This window comes from Pristis pectinata, chromosome 1 (assembly GCF_009764475.1).
Source record: "Pristis pectinata isolate sPriPec2 chromosome 1, sPriPec2.1.pri, whole genome shotgun sequence".
Taxonomy (NCBI): Eukaryota; Metazoa; Chordata; class Chondrichthyes; order Rhinopristiformes; family Pristidae; genus Pristis; species Pristis pectinata.
The window spans coordinates 143,208,966-143,230,726 of record NC_067405.1 but is presented as its reverse complement, the minus strand read 5'-3'; the positions used below and the strand labels follow the sequence as shown (position 1 = coordinate 143,230,726).

General features: G+C 45.0%; 1 protein-coding gene across 3 annotated transcripts in view; it reads left to right on the top strand.

Annotated features, from left to right (window-relative positions):
• The window catches only part of efcab11 (EF-hand calcium binding domain 11), a 95,301-nt gene that overhangs the window by 11,458 nt on the left and 62,082 nt on the right, over positions 1-21,761 (top strand). For 2 of the 3 annotated variants that reach the window (XM_052029742.1, XM_052029744.1), the window contains exons 3-5: positions 11-59; positions 4,835-4,936; positions 6,310-6,400. In XM_052029742.1, the coding sequence (XP_051885702.1) occupies positions 11-59; positions 4,835-4,936; positions 6,310-6,400 (242 nt within the window). Of the gene's footprint in view, positions 1-10; positions 60-4,834; positions 4,937-6,309; positions 6,401-7,623; positions 7,664-21,761 lie in introns of those variants that run through there. The other variant, XM_052029743.1, reaches the window with a different exon arrangement.

Here is a 21,761-nt window from a genome sequence, read left to right as displayed (position 1 = left end):
CCTGTTACAGATGGAGACAGACATGCTGCTGGCTTCAGTGCTGGAAAACCACTTACCAGGTCAGTACCACTTAACACTTCAGCTCGAAGGAAAGAACAGCACTGGGCAAAGGTGGGAATTATGTGGCATAAAATGGCCAAGATCCATCTAGATTTAACAAGCTGGACTACAGAATCAAAAATTTTAGGTCAGAGTAAATCAGGCTTGGTTTAACTCTTCATCTAAAAGACAGCTCCTCCAACATTGCAGCTCTCCTTCGGTACTACTCTGGGGATGTGTGACTGTCTACAAATTGTCTTCGAACTCTGAGCCAGGGGAGCTGCTCTCTGATAGACATAAGAGGCAGGTGTATCACCTGGATGTCGTTGACTTGTTCAGCAAGCAGCACCATCCTGCTGGCTGCATTGTTGGCATGTGCTCTCTTGTAGTGGTCAGTGTCCCTAGTGCAATGCTCGGGATGAATGGTCTGAGTCCTCCCTTTGGAACTGAGACCATCTTTCCTCACCCGTCACACAGCAGTATTAGTGAACGAAGCACAGTGTGATACAGCAGCCAGTAATTCTGCTACTGATTAACTGGAACACTTCACCCACACTGAAGCAGTGGGTCTATTTTTAACTCAGGTGTTGCTTTAGAATTTGGAAAGTTGGTTCATCTGAAGTAATTATTTGTATATTTTAAATTATTTCATAGTGCTGCGGGCTCCACTGGCAAGGCTGGGATTTATTGCACTGGTGGTGAGCTGTCGTCTTAAACCACTGCTGTCTTCTGGTGCAGGTCCTCCCACCGTGATGCTGGGGAGGGAGTTTCAGGATTTGGACCCAGCAATGCTGAAGGAATGGCAATTATACTCGAGTCCAAATTGTTTCTAACTGAGAAAGGAGCTTGTGTTCCTTTCCATCGGATGCCCTGTCATAGGAGGTGCTGTCGAAGAAACCTTGTCAGGAAACTCCATGTGTCTGTGTGGCCAAGCCCTTTCCACCAGCTACACGGCACAGTGCAGGGGTGTGATGGATTACTGTCTCCTTTCCTGGATGAGTGCAGCTCCAGCAGCACTTGGAAAGCTCAACACCATCCAGGACAAAGCAGCCCACTTCATCCATACCCTGTGCATCGCCGTAAACATCCATTTCCTCCACCGCCAGCACACAGTGGCTGCAGTGTGTACCATCCACAAAGTGCACTGCAGTTACTCACCCATGCTACCATGACAACACCTCGCGTACTAGTGAGTTCAACCCAATGAAGGACAAGGGCAACCAGTACACGGGAAGATCACTTGCAGGTTCCACACCATCCTGACTTGGAAATAAATCACCACCTTTATTCACAAGGGGTTTGAATCCAAGTTTTCCAGGACTTTGAAGCCAATGTGTAGGTAGAAAACTCCCACAAACAGCACTGCGGTGAATGACCATGACACCTGGTTTGTGTGACATTGGGTGGGAGATAAATGTTGGCCAGGGTACTGGGAATAACTTCTGTTCTTTGAATGCTTGAGCTTTATCCTAGCCTTGACTGAAGTTATTGTAAGCTGCCGTAGGTGAGCCCTTTGGTGCAGGATCCTGTGACTCTGAGTCACTTGGAGTCTGCACCTTTAGATGTAACAGGACAAGCAAACACAGGAAGACCCAGTGGAAAAGTATTTCCAAGCTCAAAATAAATCGTATCTTTTAGATACAAAGTTTATAGTAGTTGATTAAATACAATTTCAATGGTTACAATGCACAGTTTACATCAATATTTTGGGTGTGAATATATGGTGTCGCAGAATTATAAAGGAGCACATCTTGTGTGACAAGTCCAGCAAGTAGCTTTTATTGAGACGGTACTTTACATCAATATTCTATAATTTTCTGAGGACAAATCCCAGACATCTAAAACCTCCTTTTACCACGGTATGGTGAGGGATGGCTCTTTGGATACACAAACACCCCAAGTATTTTTTGCACTATTTATTTATTTTGTAATTTATAGAAATTTTGTCTTTGCACTGTACTGCTGCCACAAAACAACAAATTTCACAATATATGTCAGTAAATCTGATTCTGAACCCATTTGGCAGCCCTGATTGCCTTCGTCTCTCCACTGGAATAGGTACCTGTCACCAAACCTCTCCATCTGGTATAAAAAGCTGGGAAATTCTCCCTCCATTCTAGCTCTTGTTCATCCCTTGATTAACACCATTAAAACAAATGATCTGGACTTTATCATATTCCTGTTTGTGGGAGTTTGCTATTCGTAAATTCAGATTTGGATTAGTTTATTGTCATGGGGACATGAGACGGCAGATACTGGAATCTGGAGCAACAAACAATCTGCTGGAGGAACTCAGCAGGTCGAGCAGCATCCGTGGGGAAGACAGGAATTGTCAATGTTTCAGGTAGAAACCCTGTATCAAGACACCAGAGTGCAATGAAATTCCTTGCTCACATGAAGCTCAGAGTAGATGGTGTACATGTTATTAATAAATACAGCAATGAGCACAAAACAACAATGGTGCAAAGCATAGTGTAATCTGAGGTAGTGCAAAAAGAAATGCTGCAGTGACAATAACAGAAGAGGTTTAAGGGTTGGAGAACGTGGCAGCACCACTGGGAAGGGGATGTGAGAGAGGTGATTGGCTGCCAGGTTTCCTTCATTATGACTCTGAAGTGCTCCAAGGTGTGTTGAGGTCCTAAACCCATGACTTCCACCCCCAAGAAGCACAAGGACGGAGGACACTAGCTGCAGGTTCGCCTTCAAGTTGCATCCCATCCTGCTTCTGAAATCTCTCACTGTTTCTTCATTGCTGATCAACATCCTGGAACTCCCGACCCAGCAGCAATGTGGGAGCAGCACTCCAGTGGTTCAAGGAGGAGACTCACCACCTTCTCAAGGGCAATAAATGTTCACCCTGCCAGTAACGCCCAGATCTCTCAAAAAAAATTAAATGGTTAATAAATGCATGTTTTTTTTCTTCTCTACTCTCCAATTAAAGTATCCTTGTATTTTCTTGTGTTTCTGTATTAGAGCTTGCCTGCTAACGTTGTATTGGAGCCTATCAAACACTCCTTTACATGAGCAACACAAAGGAGCTGGAGGAACTGACGGTCAGGCAGCACCTCTGGAGAGAAATGGGCCTCCACAGATCAGAGGGTCCATTTCCCTCCACCGGTGCTGCCTGACCCGCTGAGTTCCTCCAGCCCCTTTGTGCTTTGCTCCAGATTTCCAGCATCTGCAGTCTCTTGTCTCCACTTGTTTACTTGAGGCACTTTATAAATGCAAATTCTTGTATCCTGAGGGTGCTTCCTTGTGCTAGATTGTGATCCTTCAAGTACTGGCAAATTCCTGTACCTTTCCCGGGAGCTCTTCATCCACAAGTCCAGGTCAAATGTCCTGGCCATCCATTTAATTTGGCACCAACTATTCTGCCTGCTCCCTGCGTGTGCAGGACCTGATTGGGAGCAGTGCTCCTTCCAGAACTTCAAGCCCCCTCTCTGGCTAATCGCTAATTGTGGCCACTGCCGCAGTTGATATCATCTGCCCATTGTCACCGGTGAATTGACCCAGGGACCTGATCTAAATGGGCTGCACCTTGCTGGCAGATTAATGGCCAATGTGCAGAGTGTTAGTAATGTTAAAACTAGCCGGAAAGCTCAGGAAAAGGAGGTACGTTATGAATTGCCTATCCTCAGCACTTGTTGGTTGACTTGTCATTTCCCCAACTCTTGGCTCCTGTTACGTTTAACCATTTGTTCATTTGTCTCAATTCCCATTAATCTCCCTGTCAGAAGCTAGGGCTAATAATCAACAGAACTAGTACCTTTTGTAAATGACATGATAATTGTTAAAGCAATGCCAGTCTATTTCCCTGGGTCAGTTCGAGAAAAATTAAACTGTTTGTAGGAACGTTGGAGTGATTCTTGCAGATCTTAAAATATTCTTAAACTAGATATGGGTCCCTGGTCAGACCCCACTTGGAATACTGTGCTCAGTTCTGGTTGCCTCACTACAGGAAGGATGTGGAAGCCATAGAAAGGACGCAGAGGAGATTTACAAGGATGTTGCCTGGGTTGGGGAGCATGCCTTATGAAAACAAGTTGAGTGAACTCAGCCTTTTCTCCTTGGAGCGACGGAGGATGAGGGGTGACCTGATAGAGGTGCATAAGATGATGAGGCATTGATTGTATGGATGGTCAGAGGCTTTTCCCCAGGGCTGAAATGGTTTTCACAAGAGGGCACAGGTTTAAGGTGCTGGGGAGTAGGTATTAGAGGAGATGTCAGGGGTAAGTATTTTACTCAGAGTGAGTGGAGTGGAGTGGGCTGCCGGCAACGGTGGTGGAGGCGGATATGACAGGGTCTTTTAAGAGACTGTTAGATAGGTACATGGAGCTGAGAAAAATAGAGGGCTATGGGTAAGCCTAGTAATTTCTAGGGTAGGGACATGTTCGGCACAGCTTTGTGGGCCGAAGGGCCTGAATTGTGCTGTAGGTTTTCTATGTTTCTAGATCTATGTCTTATCTCTTAATGCAGCCCTCCTCTCTCTATTACTTTCTACACATGATTTGTCTGTAGTTTACCCTATTTCCTCTGTCTTCTTTCACTCTCAATCCTTGAGCTCGTTTGGTTAAGGTGACCTATTGTTCCTGCAGTTGTCTCTGATCCCAGGTATCCCACTCCTGCACATTATGGAACATTATGACCAGTGTGTGGTTGGGACATCTTGCCAGATGACCTCCAACCCAGCCAGACTTGGGCAAGTGTTTTGGAGCTTTGGGAAACTAAAATGTTACTGGTAAGGTGTTGAAAGGGATATGGCTTGTGTGGCTTATTGTGTACTGTTCCTTTGTAGGCTTGCCCCTGGACCAGTTCACAAACATCATGTGCAGAAAGCTGGCAGCCATGGACCGCTATGAAGAGGCAAGGCAGATCTTCTCGGCGTTTGATGTGCACTGTAGGTTCATTTCACTTGGTCATGCAGTTGCAGTTTCTGCTAATGTTCCTAACGACAGCACTATTGGATTCAAAACAGCCCAAGAGGTTGCGCCTGGTGACATTTCCTGTTTCAATCCAAACTACAGAAACTGTTTTAAGACATAAGGGCAGAATTAAGCCATTCAGCCCATCGAGTCTGCTCCACCATTCGATCATGGCTGATTTGTTATTCCTTCTCAACCCCATTCTCCTGCATCCTCCCCATAACGTGTCCTTGTGTTATAAGGATAGGCTAGGAGTTTTCTCCCTGGAGTATAGGAGGCTGTGGGTGACTTTTTATTTTGAGGCTTTTAAAATCATGAGGGGCATAGATAAGGTCTTCCCCAGGGTAGGGGAGTCCACAACTAGAGGTGAGAGAGGAAAGATTTAGAAGGGACCTGAGGGGCAACTTTTTCCACGAGCTGCCAGAGAAAGCTGTAGCGGCAGGTATAATTATGATATTTGAACACCATTTGCACAAGTACATGTGCAGGAAAGGTTTAGAGGGATATAGGCCAAACACAGGCAAATGGGCCTAGCTTAGAAGGGCAACTTGGTTGACATGGCTGAATTGGGCTGAAGGGCCTGTTTCTGTGCTGTATTACTCTGGTTGTTCTAGTGCCATAAGCAGAATTTATGTTGTCTTTTTTATCTCGTATCCTTACTTTCATGGGAAGATGGGTAATTGCATAGAGATCAGTACAGAAACAGACCATTCGCTTCAATTAACCATGTTTGTGCTCTTTAAGTTTCCTTCAACCTATTTCATCTCTCCCTGCTAAAGGCCTCCATGATTTTCTTTTTAACTCTTATCTCCTTTTCCTGGTGACCTGCCTTAGTACCAGGCCTGGCTCAGTTGGCTGTGATGTGTCTGAGTTGGAAGGCTGAGGGTTCAAGTCACTTGAGCACAAAAATTTACACTGTCCCTCTTGGAGGTCCCCCGAGTAGCAGAGATTGAAACCAAGATTCATCTGACCCATCAAAGTGACTTAAAATCCTGTAGTGCTGCTTCCAATAAAAGCAGAAATTGTCCTTTGTGTGTGTTCAATATTTAATTCCTCAAACTATAACGTTATCTCATTGCTGTTTGTGGGAGCTTGCTGTGCATAGATTGGCAGGAGCCTTTCCCACATTACAACAGTGACTGCACTTCCAAAGTACTTTATTGTCAGCCTGCCCTGGCGTCCTAACAGGCGCAACTAGAAATGCTGATCTGTCTTTCCTTTTTGACCAAGCTTTTGGTGACGTGTGCTAATTTTGATAACATTTTGTTCAGAAAATGCTCCTCTGACACACTTTGCTACACTCAAGATGCTAAGTGGATGACAGGGTGCCTTTTTAATTCATTTCCAGGTCGAAGTTTTCTGACGGTGGAGGATTTTAAGAGAGCGTTTGCAAAAGTCGCCCCACATCTGCCTGACCAAACTGTGCTCGAAGCCTTCAGGTAGGTTGTTGCAAAACATCTCCTTGGGTTGGACTTGGTGATGTGGCTATTGCATGTGTGCTCTCTCTCTCAGAAGTAGAGTTTGTCGTGTGCACAGGAGTAATGAAAAACTTACTTGCAGCAGCATCACAGGCACATAATAGCAGACACACAACATTCACAAGAAAAATGTAAATTAAACATAAATTATACAGGAAAGAACACAATTCGAACAAAAAAAGTCCATTGTAGTGCAAAGTGGTCATAGTGTTGCTATACTGAGGTAGTGATTAGCGTTGTGCCGGTTGGTTCAAGAACCGAATGGTTGAAGGGAAGTAGCTGTTCCTGAACCTGGTGGTGTGGGACTTCAGGCTACTGTACCTCCTGCCCAATGGTAGCTGTGAGAAGATGGAATGGCCCAGAGGGTGGGATTCTTTGATAGATGTTGTCTTCTTCAGGTGATGCCTCATGTAGATGCTGTTGATAGAGGTGAAGTATAGGTGGGCCCAGCTTAATCAGATTCAGCTCTTAAAGGAGGTGGAAAAGTTCACAGGTTTATTGAAGGTTTCCAGAGCCTGTGACCTTGCAGCCAAAGGTACATTGGTGTTCGCAAGTCTGACACTAGACTCTCTAAACGGACACAATTCTGAGCTCTGTCATGGCAAGAGGTGGACATTCAAACATTAGCAGATGAGAAGTCATGTTGCAACTGTATAAAACTTTGGTCAGGCCACATTTGGGGTATTGCGTGCAGTTCTGGTCACCACATTGCAGGAAGGATGTGGAGGGTGCAGAAGAGGTTCACCAGGATGCTGCCTGGATTAGAGTATTAGCTGTAAGAAGAGATTGGTCAGACTTCGATTGTTTTCTGTGGAGCATTGGAGGCTGAGGGGTAACCTGACAGAACTACATACAATTGAGAGGCATAGATAGGGTAGATGGTCCTTTCCCCAGGGTGGAAATGTCAAATACGTGAGGACAGCTTTAAAGTGAGAGGGGGAAACATTAAAGGAGATTTACAAGGCCAGTTTTTTTTTAAGAGTGGTAAGTGCTTGGAACGTGCTGCAGTGGGTTGTGGTGAAAGCAGACACAATAGCAATGTTTGAGGCATTTAGACAGATACATAGGCAGGGAATGGAGGGAGATAGATCACATGCAGGCAAATATGCCACTTATATTGGTGGCATGGTCAGCATAGACATCGTGGGCTGAAGGGCCTGTCCTTGTGTTGTACTGTTCTACAGTGTGCTGGGAACCTCTGGCCCATGATGGTTCAAAGTGGAGGAGGTGCATTTGGGATGGAGAATCACGTGTCCATGCATCCGGAGCGCACAGGCACTCTGCTTGTGCGGTGAAGGAGCACACCACCTTGCAAACTACCTACCCACCTGCCCTTCAGCTCTCTCCTTCCTCTTCTGTGGAAGAGTTTGCAGTTCCCACCAACCACCTTAGAACCCACAGGACCGGAGAGGAAGCGAATGATCTTGATCCTGAGGAACTGCCTGAGAAGAAGCTGATTGAGGCCAGAACTGGAAGAACAGATTTCATTTTAGTGTTGTTGGCATGATTGAGAGATGGGGAGAAATTTGAAAATAAGGAAAAAAATTTCTAATGAGGAAAAAATGGAAATGCAAACTCAATAGTTGATCAAATTTTCTTGGAGATTTTTGGATAAAACAGAAATATCACTGATGTGGATGTTGGTGCTTCTGGAAGATAGAAACAAAATATTTCAGACATCTACAGAGGGGAACAAAAGTTTTGGGCCCCGCATCTTAGGAAGGATGTGCTGACGTTGGAGAGGGTTCAGAGGAGATTTACGAGAATGATTCCAGGAATGAAAGGGCTTAAGTACGAGAGCGTTTGTCGGCTCTTGGACTGTACTCGCTGGAGTACAGAAGGATGAGAGGGGACCTCGTAGCGACATTTAAAATGTTGACAGGTAAGGATAGAGTAGATGTGGCTAGGCTGTTTCCCTTGGTGGGCGTGTCCAGGACCAGAGGGCACAATCTTAGAATTAGAGGGTACAGTTTCAAGACAGAGATGAGGAGAAGTTTCTTTACCCAGAGGGTGGTGAAATTGTGGAACTCCTTGCCACGCACAGCAGTGGAGGCCAGATCAGTGGGGGTGTTCAAGGAGGAGATAGACAGATATCTAAATAGTCAGGGTATCAAGGGATATGGGGATAAGGCTGGCAAATGGGATTAGAATAGTTTTTTTTTCTCTCTCTTTTTTTCCCACCCCATTTCTTTTTCCCTTTTCCTTGGAGCAGACTCGATGGGCCGAATGGCCTGCTTCTGCTCCCTTATCTTGTGATCTTGTGATCTTGTGAAAAGGTCCAAATTAAGTTGCTCCAAATAAATCTTAATTAATCTTAATATAGTCATAGAGTACAATCCAAACTTCTCTTAAATGTTACAATTGAACCCACACCTACCACTTCCATTAGCAGCTCGTTCCACACTCACACCACCCTCTGAAGAAGTTTCCCCTCAGATTCTCCTTAAATATTTCACCTGTCACCCTAAACCTATGTCCTCTAGTTTTGGTCTCACCCAACCTGAGGGGAAAAAGGCCTGCATGCATTCACCTTATCTATATAATAATTTTGTATACCTCTATAAGATCTCCCCTCATTCTCCCGTGCTCAAGGGAATAAAGTCCTAATCTATTCAACCTTTCCCTATAACTCAGGTCCTCAAGTCCTGCCAACATCCTTGTAAATTTTCTCTGCACTCTTTCAAGCTTATTGATATCTTTCTTGTAGGTAAGTGACCAGAACTGCTCACAATACTCCAAATTCAGCCTCACTAACGCCTTGTACAACTTCAACATAACATCCCAACTCCTGTACTCAATGCCCTGATTTATGAAGGCCAAAGTGCCAAAAGCTCTCTATCTACCTGTGACGCCACTTTCAAGGAACTATGGATCTGTATTCCCAGGTCCCTTCGTTCTACCGCACACATCAGTGCCCTACCATTCACTTTGCAAGTCTTACCCTGGTTTGTCCTCTCAAAGTGCAACATCCCGCACTTGTCTGCATTAATTCCTATCTGCCGTTTTTCAGCCCATTTACTTAGCTGGTCAAGATCACGCTGCAAGCTTTGATAGCCTTCCTCGATGTTTTGGGTCTGCATTAGATATTCTTTGTTATCAATGGAATCTCCCTTAAATTGTCCCTGCGTTGCAGGTGATTGGGAGATAATCTTGGGTGTCTGATAATTTATCTAATTAGTACAGTCTCTTGAAGCCTTGTCAGTAAGATCCCATGATGTGTGTGTTGAGGATACGTCACTGTATACAGTACACCACTTCTCCAGGAGGTGGAGCAATGACTCAGGGCAGGAGGCCCATCATTAATTGACACGGTTTATTTTACATGAAATACATGAATGAAGAGTCTTCACAATGACATCTACCCCTGCTAGCTTCTAGAAATAACTCATTATGCAAACTTTGCTCTTCCCTGAGTCCTCTAAAGATCCAAATCCGCTGTCCCAAATAATGTTATGCAAGCAGATTTAATTTCATCATTTGTTACCTGAGATAAGTCACAGTTTGAGCCAGAAAGGCAAAAGTCTTGAAATTTAAGGGCTGTGGCTGTGTTCAATTTCTCTCCAACAATGCACACTTTTAAGCAAATATCATTAAATTTCTCAACTACTGCATTCCTGCAATCCTTTTCTCTTTTGAAGAACCATTTATTTTGACAATTCTCCCTTTTTGTCTAAGATGAGGTCCCTCCCTGGTTTTACTTGGAGTCCCAAAGAGTAATTCTTGCATTGTCACTCTTCGAGAGAGGCGAAGAATGTTTCTCGTGACCCAGCAGCCATTTTGTGCACAGCTAGCTCCCACAAGCATCAATGTGACAATGCCTAGCTGACCTTTAAGTGATGTTTATTGAGGGTTAGATGCTTGCCGGGACACCAGGAATAGCCTTGTTGCTCCTCTTCGCCCTTGGATCTTTTCCATCCTCTTGTGTGTGAGAGAGAGAGAGAGAGCAGAGTGGGGCCTGTCTCATCAGAAAGCAGACAGCTCTGACAGAATGGTACTCTCTTAACACTGCCCATGCTGGAGTCTGGAAGTCCTTGAACCACCGCCCTCAATCAGTGACAGCACTCACTAACTCACAGCTGGCATTTGTGGAATAATATCAGGGACATCTTCAAGAGGCGGTGCCTCAAGAAGGTGACATCCATCACTAAGGACCATCACCATCCGGGACATGCCCTCTTCTCGTTACTGCCAACGGGAGGAGATAGAAGAGGCTGAAGACCCATACTCAATGATTTAAGAACAGCTTTTTCCCCTCTGTCATCAGATTTCTGAACAGTCCATGAACACTACATCGTTATTCCTTTTTGCACTATTATTTATTTTTGTAATTTGTAGTAATTTTGTCTTTGCACTGTACTGCTGCAAAATAACAAATTTCATGTCATTTAAGCCAGTGATAATAAATCTGATTCTGAAAATGCTGGAAATACTCAGCAGGTTAGGCCACAGTAATGGGAAGAGAAACAGAACTGAGGCTTCAAAGTTAACAGTACCTGTTTCTCTTCCCACAAATGCAGCCTGACCTGAGTATTTCCAGCACTTTGTTTTCATTTTAGATTTCCAGTGTTGAAGTTTTTTAAAAATTTTCACTGACGTTCATAGAAGTTAGTTTTGCACAGAAGCTGTGAAATTTTAAGTTTCAAATTTGCATCACTTCCTCCTGCACTTCCCCAACAATTAGCTGTACCAGTTAGGACTGGATTTCAATCCCAGTTACCCAGATTAACTCTCTCCACTTGATTCTGCCTTGGCTGTGTTCCACCACTAACTAGCTGTTCCATCTTGTCTGTGTTCACTCAGGTTTGCCGGTGACGGAATGAGCTTGTTAGTCTCTTCACTTTTAACTCTCCTTATCTGGTGCTCGGCACAGAGATAAGGAATCTCACTTGAAGGTGTGATTGGATTAAGGTGTTTGAGGAGATTTGACAGCAGTGATTTTCCTCTAGTGGAGGAATCCAGAGTGACATTGGGAAGCATGTTTTCCACTCAAAGGAACATGGAGGTTTGGCACATAAGAGCATTTTAAAATAAGAGTAGAAATTTTTTGAGGGTGGTGAATCTCTAGAATTCTATCTGAAGGTAGAGGCAGAATCATGAAATGTATTTAAGGTGGAGATAGATAAATATTTGAAAGAGAGGAATTGAGGGTTATGGGGAACTGGCACAGAAAAGGAGTTGAGACCAGCATGGATCAGCCATGATTGGAGTCATAGTCATACAGCATGGAAATGGGCTCGTCACCCCAAATGGTCCATGCCAACCAAGATTCCCATCCAAGCTAATCCCATTTTCCATGTTTGGCCCATATCCCTTGAAACATAATCCCTCTAAACAGGGGAAAAACAATAACAAAATGCAGAATATAGTGTTACAGTTGCAGAGAAAGTGCAGTGCAGGTAGACAATAAGGTGTAAGGCCATTACGAGGTAGATTGAGGTTGAGGCCATCTTATTGTACGAGGGGAACTGTTCAAGAGTCTTATAACAGAGGGACAGAAGCTGTCCTTGAGCCTGGTGGTATGTGCTTTCAGGCTTTTGTATCTTCTGCCCGATGGGAGCGGGGAGAAGAGAGAATATCGCAGGTGGGTGAGGTCTTTGATTATGTTGGCTGCTTTCCCAAGGCAGCGAGAAGTGTAGACAATCGCTGGAGGGGAGGCTGGTTTCTCTGATGTGCTGAACTGTGTTCACGACTCTGCAGTTTCTTGCGGTCACAGGCAGAGCAGTTGCCGTACCAAGCTGTGATGCATCCAAATAGGATGCTTTCTATGGTGCATTGATAAAAGTTGGTGAGTGTCAAAGGGGACATGCCAAATTTCTTTATCCTCCTGAGGAAGTAGAGGCGCTGGTGAGCTTTCTTGGCCGCAGTGTCTACGTGGGTCACATTAACTCCAGTTTGTATGAATTACAGAATGAAAAGGGTTAAATTGGGTGGAAGGATATCAGGCATGATCTAAAAGAATGGCTGAATAGCCTACTGTTTCTATTGTATGTTTTAGTTATGTTTGCTATCGACAGACAGGAGGACAATGTTTCTGCACCATCTTCCACCCCCTTCCACCTGCCCCCATTGAAACTGATTCCTTGGCCTGGCATCTGTGCCCTGTTGGATTTGGGGGATTAGGTGAGTGGTGGTGAAGGTTGTGCAGGAAAATGGAAGTGATAATTTTAAGTTGTAGTGCTAGAATAGTTGGCCCATAGAACTTCTCTCTTGGGTAGTTCGTCGGGATTGAGGATTACTTTGAGGACATGAAGTTGCCTGCATATGATTACTTTTATCGGAGGATAGCTGTGGCACACCAGCTACCACAAGGACCTCACAGAACAAGGTCTTGGCCCAGTGGCCAGGGGAACCAAGACTACTTGAGACCAGGCTCTGCTGTATTTGGTATTAATGCTACCCCACAAAGGGATGTGAACAGGTCTCTCCCGTGGTGCTCTTGTGTGAGTCCAGACACAGGAGTTCCTGTCTGCTGTCTCTTTCCTCACTTCTCACCCATTCACTGACTCCTGAACCTCACAGACCAGGTCCCATTCTGGGCCATGGTTCTAGCCACAAACCTACCCACATCCTGACCCCCTTGGTTCTTGCACACGAGGGTGTAGCCTGTGTGTTGGGCAGGAGTTCTCCCTTATCCTACATCACTAAAGCTAACTTCCTGGTCATTATTACATTTGCTAAGATCCTGCTGTGCACCGATCAGCTGCCAGATTTCTCTGTACTTGTACCAATCACTAAACCTCAAACTTCCTCATTGGCCATGAAGGCTTTGGGGTGTCTTGAGGTTGTGGGGTGCTTTGGAATGATTTGTAGCCCCAGTACTTTGTTAATGCATTCTTAGGATGTGGGTAAGATTGGGATTGATTTTGAGTCATAGAGCATGACAACAGACCCTTCAGCCCAACTCATCCATGCCAACCAAGATGTCTATCCGAGCTAGTCCCATTTGCCTGCATTTGGCCCATGTACCTCTAAACCTTTCCTATCCATGTACCTGCCTAAATGTCTTTTAAACATTGTGAAGGAAATCTCTACAGCTCCCTCTGGCAGTTTGTTCCATATACAGACCACCCTCTGTGTGGAAAAAAGTTTCCCCTCAGGTCCCCTGTAAATATTTCCCCTCTCACCTTAACTCTATGCCCTCTAGTTTTAGACTCCCCTACCCTGGGGGAAAAGACTGACCATTCACCTTATCTATACTCCTTTGAGCTGAGGGCTTATGTTTGTGAGTGTGTTCCTTGTGGTGAGGTCTTGTCCTGAAGGTGAAGCTTCAAAGTAGGGGTCATGCAGGTCCTTTTCTTGTGAGCCTCTTCACTAATTGTACACGAGGGTTGGCCGAGGCTTGGTGCCTTGCCTGTTGAGTTTTCCCTGCTTGCTTTGAAAAACCTGTTGGCACACTTGCTTTGTTGTCCTTTGCTTATTCCACTGACAGTGGGAGGGAGTGGTTGACAGCTGCAATTTGCACTTTAATTCCAAGAACAATGGATGTGGTGTTCTTTAAGAATAATGCTCTCCCAAGCCAAAGAGGGGAGACGAGATGCTGCAGCTGTTGGAATCTGGAGCAACACACGCAAAATGCTGGAGGCAGCGTCTATGGAGGGAAATAAACAGTCGAGTTGAGACCCTTCATCAGGACTGGAAAGGAAGAGGGCAGAAGCCAGAATAAAAAATTGGGGGGAGGGGGCAGGAGCACAAGCTGGCAGGTGATCGGTGAGTCTGGATGAGCACGTGGTTGAAGAGCCAGATAGCAGCAGAGATCAGAGTGGGGAGCGGGGTGAGAGGGCCTCGCAGAACTCCTGTTGGAGGCAGACTTCTTCAGGGTAGGCTTACCCGAGTACCCCCAGCATTCTGTGTTGCTCCAGATTCCAGCATCTCCTGTCTCTCCATTTTGCTGTTCCACTGTGAAGTCTCTTCTAGGTATGCCTACCCTGAAGATTTCCTCCTCTCTTCAGGAGTTCCATGAGACCTCCTCTCACTGCTCCCTCTCTGCTGCACTTTGACCACGTGCTCAGCCGGACTTGCCTATCACCTGCCAGCCTGTGCTCCACCTCCCACCTCCGCACCCCCCCCTCCACACCTTTTTATTCTGGCTTCTGCCCTCTTCCTTTCCAGTCTCGATGGTCTCGACCCAAAACGTCGACTGTTTATTTCCCTCCATAGATGCTGCCTGACCTGCAGAGACCCTCGTGCATTTTGCATGTGTTGCTCCCAAACCAAAGTGCTGTGATGGATGAGGTTTTCTCCACAAGCTCTCTCACCTCGGTCAGAAGGCTGACAAGCAAAAAAAAAATCTGGGTTGACCTCTGCAGTTCTGAGTCAGAAAGATGTACAGCATGGAAACGGGCCGTTCAGCCCACCGCATCCATGCTGACCCATGGGCACCCACTGCACTAACCAGTTCTGGGGGTAGGGAATGAGGGGAGAGGATGCAGCACTGTAAACTGGCTTATTATTGTCAGACTGAGGTGCAGTGAAAGACTGTTTTGCATGCCATCCCCATGCCTCAACAGTGCATTGAGGTAGTACAGGAGAAAACAATAACTGGATGCAGAATAGTGTTACAGTTACAGAGAAACTGTAGTGCAGGTAGACAAGGTGCAAGGCCATTAGAGAGACCGAGGTCAAAAGTCCATCTTATCATACTAGGGGACTATTCAGTAGTCAAATGTATAGTCATGTGCACAAGTACGGTGAGGTGCAGGTACAATGGAGAAACTTGTTTGCAGCAGCATCACAGGCACATAGGTTCAAACAACACAAATTATACATAAATTACATAAGTGTGCAAAATGAGAGTGCAAAAACACAATCAGAGATGAGGAGGACAGGAGACTGCAGAAGCTAGAATCTGGAGCAACACAGTCTGAAGGATCTCGGTGGGTCGAGCAGCACCTGTGGAGGGAAATGGTTAGTCAACATTTCAGGTCGAGACCCTTCATCTGGACTGAACCCAAAGCATTGACTGTCCATTTCCCTCCGTGGATGCTGCCTGACCCACTGAGTTCCTCCAGCATTTTGTGTGTTACGGTCAGAGACAAGTCCATGGTTGGTGCCATCCTTCAGATTCTTTGGGTGGACAAGAGATCCCATAATTCTATATCAAAGAAGGATGATGCCAGGTTTCTCTCTGGTGCCCTGGCCTTTATTATCCCTCTGTTACCGTCAATCAAAATGCATTATCAGGCCATTATTGCTTTGCTGCTTGTAGGTGTAAATTGGCTGCCACGTTTCCAAACATTAGAACAGCAGCTACATGTCTAAGTGTTTCATTGGCTTGTAGCCTGCTCTAGGATGACCTGTAGTTGTGAAAGACATGTCCTTCCTTTCTATTCAATGGTAGTGTTATTACAATGGGTGGTTTCTTCAGCCAGTAATGATAACAGGAGATGTATTCAGGCTTTGACAGATCTTTAGGGAAAGGCGACCAGTAAGCAGTAATTGGTGTCACCCCCCTCTGTCTGACCCGCAAGATCCAAGTCCTAGTTGTAGGCAACAGAGATCTCAAAATGGTTCAAATAATTCAAATATTGGGTTTTTGGAATAAATGGAGTTGGGGCTTTTATCTGATCTCTCTAAAGTCTTTAGGTTTTTTAAAAAATGCTGGCCTTTTGTCTGAGCTTGAGTAAATAAGGGTTTCCTATTATGTGAAATGTCTGTGGTGAGTTTTGCATTAATATGGCGAAAACTCTGTTTGCAGTCTGCAGCTGAGCTGGTATTCAAATGGGTATTAAAGCGTTTAATGAGATTGAAGTGGTGTTCCCTCTGAGGATTTATTGCTAGTTATGACCCTTCTCTTTGAAAACGTTGCTGTTCTTGTGAGCAAGGGCACACTTGAGGCAGATTAAAATCAAGAAGAGTGGCTTTCCTTCGAAGAATTTTAAGGACTGTGTGCAGGTTCTGGTGAGCCGCTGTGTCTTGGTATTATTATACTGCAGTGAAAGCGAAGCAAGTTGGCAATTGATAAATGAGAGAGCACTAACCCTGCAGTCTGGATAAACAACACAGATGTACATGGTTCTCTTGCATGAGAGCATTAGTGAGGCTGTGACATGTAAATCTCAGTTCTCTTGTTGCAATAACTGCACCAAAACCTTTGCTGTATTTTTTTTTGCATTGCATGTTTGTTAACAGTTACTGGCCAGCAGTGCGGTGCCTCCTTGGAGAGTTGGTGCTGGGGAGCCTGCTCATCTATCTGCACATCAGAATTATGAATATGTGTCTGGGGCTCCAAGTACAATGGATTTGTCTTTCTGTTGCCATGCAACCAGATATACACAGCGCTAGCTGTCAGTCTGGCTCCAGTGATCCCTGCAGTGCTTTAAAGTCTTTCTTTCGGACAATGTCGTAAGCAAATGTCTAACCCCCTCCCCATACCCAACGCTTTGGATGCATCAACTAGTAAAGAAGTAAAGAGCGTCTGGAATTAAAATCAGCAGCTCCAATCAGGCCGGGGAGTTTTTCTCAGTGGTCTTTTGAGATGCTTGCTATCCTTCTGAAAGGGAGGCCTTTAGTTCATGAGGGAAGGTTCCATAAACCCTGTCCTTGGCTGTAAAAAGCTGTGCATGCTCATGTTTTAAACAAAAGCAAGTTATTTGCAAGTTTGTAACATCCACAAGAATTTTAATTAAAAATGGATTCCTCACACTCCAGCCCCTAAGATCCATAAGGCCTCCTCCAGTGATTCATTGGGTAGCACTTGCTCCAAGTATACTGGGGTATGGACCTTTCCTCTAAGGGCAGTCAGCTCTGACAGACTCCTGACTAGACTAGTCAAGAGTGATTATTAAACTGTCCCCGAGTATGATAAAATGGACTCTTGACCTCACAATCTACCTCATTATGGCCTTGCACTGCATTGTTTGCCTGCACTGTACTTTTCATGTGACTGTAACACTTTATTCTGCATCCTGTTATTGTTTTTCCCCTGTACTACCTCAATGCATTGTTGTAATGAAATGATCTGTATGGATGGCATGGAAAACAGTTTTTCACTGTACCTTGGTGCATGTGACAATAATAAACCAATTTAACTTAGCTAGATCCATAATTCCACCTGCCACAAACATTGAGAGAGAATTAAGAGTGACAAACTGCGAGTATGCAAGTCAAAAAGGTGCAGTAAGCTAGTTATTGCTCACTGGTTTCTGATGACCTGGGCTGCCTCGTTTCCCTGCCCACTTCAAGCAAGGGGCTGGCACTGACACAATGCAGCTGGTGATCTCCCACTACTCCGTCTCAGAATGCAGATAAGAGTTTGCTACAGGAAGTCCCCGGGTTACGAACACCCATACTTACAAACGGTGGGAAGAAGGCGCGGAATTGGGCGCAGAACGGTTTGCCTGTCAGTGTTGACCTTGACAGGTGATGGAGGCGGCGAATGGCTGGATCGTGGGTTTCGTGTTAGAGTCTGTACAGCTATTTTGGGGCAGGGATATTCAAGGAGTTCCAAATGATAAGGGTTGCTATGAATGGTCACCCGCCCCCTCTCCTGCCGCCCCCACCCACCATATTTCTCCCTATCTATCTATCTATCTATCTATCTATCTATCTATCTATCTATCTATCTATCTATCTATCTATCTATCTATCTATCTATCTATCTATCTATCTATCTATCTATCTATCTATCTATCTATCTCGCTCTCTCGCTCTCTCTCTCTCTCGCTCTCGCTCTCTCTCGCTCTCTCTCTCGCTCTCTCTCTCTCGTTCTCTCTCTCTCTCTCGCTCTCTCTCTCTCTCTCGCTCTCCCCCGACAGGTCGTCCCCGGGTAATGACCGAGGTCCGTTTCTACAGATTCTTTTTGTCCGTCAGTCGGAAAATACACAAAATTCACTCGATGTGGTAACTGTACCTCCACAGTACTGTAATGAATGACACCAAACACACACAAGACTGATGACTGTCTTCACATGTCCCGGCGATAATAAATTATGCTGTATCTTAGATTGCTTCACATTATGTATGGAATTATAATGAAACTGGAATTAAAATTCCATTTGGATCTTAATATATAGCAACAAATAACTGAAGCTTGTAGTGATTTAGGACTAATTGATGCTAGATGTGAACTGTATGGAACTGTTCTGACTTGCGTACAAATTCACCTTACGAACAGACTCAAAAACGGAACTCGTTCGTAATCCGGGGACTTCCTGTATTTTGTTCTGTAGTTTGGCTTCCCTCTGCAATGTCCATCCTCTCATGTTTGACCTTTTAATTTATCTAATGGCTACATAGGAACTTTGGCATAAAAACAGAAAATGTTGGAAATACTCAGGTCGGACCATATCTGTGGGAAGAGAAAATCAGATCTCCAGAGATCTGATGAAGGGTCTTTGACCCAAAACTTTTCTAAGGTAATTTGTGTCCTCTAGCCTGTTCTATGATCATGGCTGGCTGTATTTTAAATCCATTTACTTGACTTGGTCACATATTCCTCATTTTCCTCACCTAATGAAATTCTATGAACTCCATTTTGGAAATTTTCAACAGATGCTCCCACCCCAGCTTTTTGAGGAGAAAGAGTTCCTGATCCCACCCCCACCCCAATCACCTTGGTGTTAAGTGAATGAATTGGTCCTGCCAGCACCCTTAAGCAGTCTGGCCTGAACTCCACCCAGCAGAGAAATTAGTTGCTATCTTTCTGTCCTTGGCTTCACTTGAGCCTGCTCCTGGACTTTGCACCCTGCCCTTGTAATTTGTGAGCTACTAGAGGTTTTGCATTTGGTAACCGAGCCTCCAGTTAATCATTGATGGTTGGCCATTTGGAGCAGGAGAGGAACTGGATTTCCACATCTGTGTGTCAACCACAGCAAAGGATGGGCTTGTTCTACTTTAGATATCTTATTTCTGCTACTAGTTTCATAGAACATTGGACAGTACAGCACAGGAACAGGACCTTTGGCCCATAATGTCTATGCTGAGCATGATGACAAATTAAACTAACCCTTTCTGCCTGCATATGATCCATATTCCTTGCATGTTCACATGCCTATCTAAAAGCCTCTTGAACACCACTACTGTACCTGCGTCCACCCCATAACGTGATTCTGCTGCAGGAGACTGTCCCTATATAGAGTGACCACTGGCTGCAAGACTATTCCTGATTTTTTTCTTTTTGAATTGTTGAAAGGTTACCACTTGAGCACCATCTCCATCAACTCCTGTTCCAAAATAGTTCTGGCCAATGAAGTGGAGCCATTGCAGCAGCTCCCAAGCCTGCAACCTCTCATGCCAAGGAAGGAATGGCAGCCAATACCTGGGAACACCCCTCCAAGCCACACACCATCCTGACCTGGGAACAAATCACCAGGCCTTCACTGCTGGGTCTAAGTCCTGGAACAGTGCTGTGGGAGCACAGTCACCAGAAGGACTGCAGCTGTTCAGGAAGGGAATTCATCATCATCCCACCTTGGACATTTAGCCATGGGCAGTGAATGCTGACTTTGCCAGCAATGCCCAGATCCTGAAGAATGAATCAATAAAAAGTAGGGAAGATGTCTGCCAAATTGTGCATAGCAAGCTTTTTCAAACTTGCATTGTGATAATGACCAGATAATTTGGTGATGTTTGTCAAGGGATATATGTTGCTGCAGACACCGGTGTGAACTTTCCTGTTCTCCTGAGTGATGCAAGTGAACTTTTATGTCAAACTGAAATAGCTGATGGGGCCTCTGCTTAATGACTCACCTGAACATAGAACATGGAACAGCACAGGAACAGGCCATCAGCCCACAATGTCCAAACTAAACTAATCCCTTCTGTCTTCATGTGATCCACATCCTTCCATTTCCTGCATATTCATGTGTCTGTCTAAAAGCCTCTTGAACACCACTGTCATATCTGCTTCCACCACCACCCTTGGCAGCATGTTAAAGGCACCTACCACTCTCTGCAAAAAAAAACTTGCCCCTCTGAAGGCAGCACTGCCAACAGTATAGCACTCTGTATTGTGTTGGGAGTGTTGGCACAGCTTTCTGTGTCTGGAATGGGACTTCTGTGTCTGACACAGAAGAGAGTGATGCCAACTGCACAGTTGGTACAGTGATTGCATAGATCGACTAGAATGTGCTGAGATCAGAAAACCAGCCTGCAGTCCCCAGGAGCTGATGAAGAAGTGATGGACTGAATATTAGTGATGTGATTCCTAATTTTAAGAGAGGTGGAACATGTCCAGGGATCTATAGACCAATTAACGTAAGATCACTGGTAGGAAAAATAATGGAATCATTACTCAACGATGTAATTGGAAAAACATCTGGAAACTGAAAATGTTGTAGAAGAGCCAGCAAGGTCCAAGGAAGGGTTGGAGAAGCGGTGAGATGCATTGACAGTGGGATGAGTCTGTACAACATTACTCAATGTGCAAGATGCTCAGCACCACAGATGTAGATCACCTTCAACAGCTGTGCAATCCTGTCCAAGGCAAGAGATTTGTATTTATTCAATTCCTTTCAAGAGTTCTGTCCCTAAGTGCTTTCCAGCCAGTGAAGTACTTTTGAAGTGTGTAATATAGGAAACGCAGTAGCTAATTTGTGTGTAGCGAGACCCTACAGAAAGTAAAGCCGAAATGATGCACCGGAGCGTGGCGACTTGTTGCAAGCTGCTCTCTACAGGTCTACTCGTTACCCTTACTATAATCATTCTACACTTTTAAACTTAAATTCTGTGACCTTCGCGGCAGCACGGTAGTGTAGCAGTTAGAACATAGAACAGTACAGCACAATACAGGCCCTTCAGCCCACAATGTTGTTCCGACCTTTAAACCAAACCTAAGACCATCTAACCCCTTCTTCCCGCATATCCCTCTATTTTAAATTCCTCCATATGCCTATCTAGTAATCTCTTGAATTTGACCAATGTACCTGCCTCCACCACCGCCCCAGGCAGCTCATTCCACGCCCCAACCACTCTCTGGGTAAAAAACCTTCCTCTAATATCTCCCTTGAACTTCCCACCCATTACTTTAAAGCCATGCCCTCTTGTATTGAGGATTGGTGCCCTGGGAAAGAGGCGCTGGCTATCCACTCTATCTATTCCTCTTAATATTTTGTACACCTCTGTCATGTCTCCTCTCATCCTCCTCCTCTCCAAAGAGTAAAGCCCTAGCTCCCTTAGTCTCTCCTCATAATGCATACTCTCTAAAACCAGGCATCATCCTGGTAAGCACACTGCTATTACAGCGCCAGCGACCCGGGTTCAATTCCTGCTGCTGTCGGTAAGGAGTTTGAACGTTCTCCCCGTGTCTGCGTGGGCTTCCTCCAGGTGCTCCGGTTTCCTCCCACATTCCAAAGTTGTGAGTTGTGGACATGCTATGTTGGCGCTG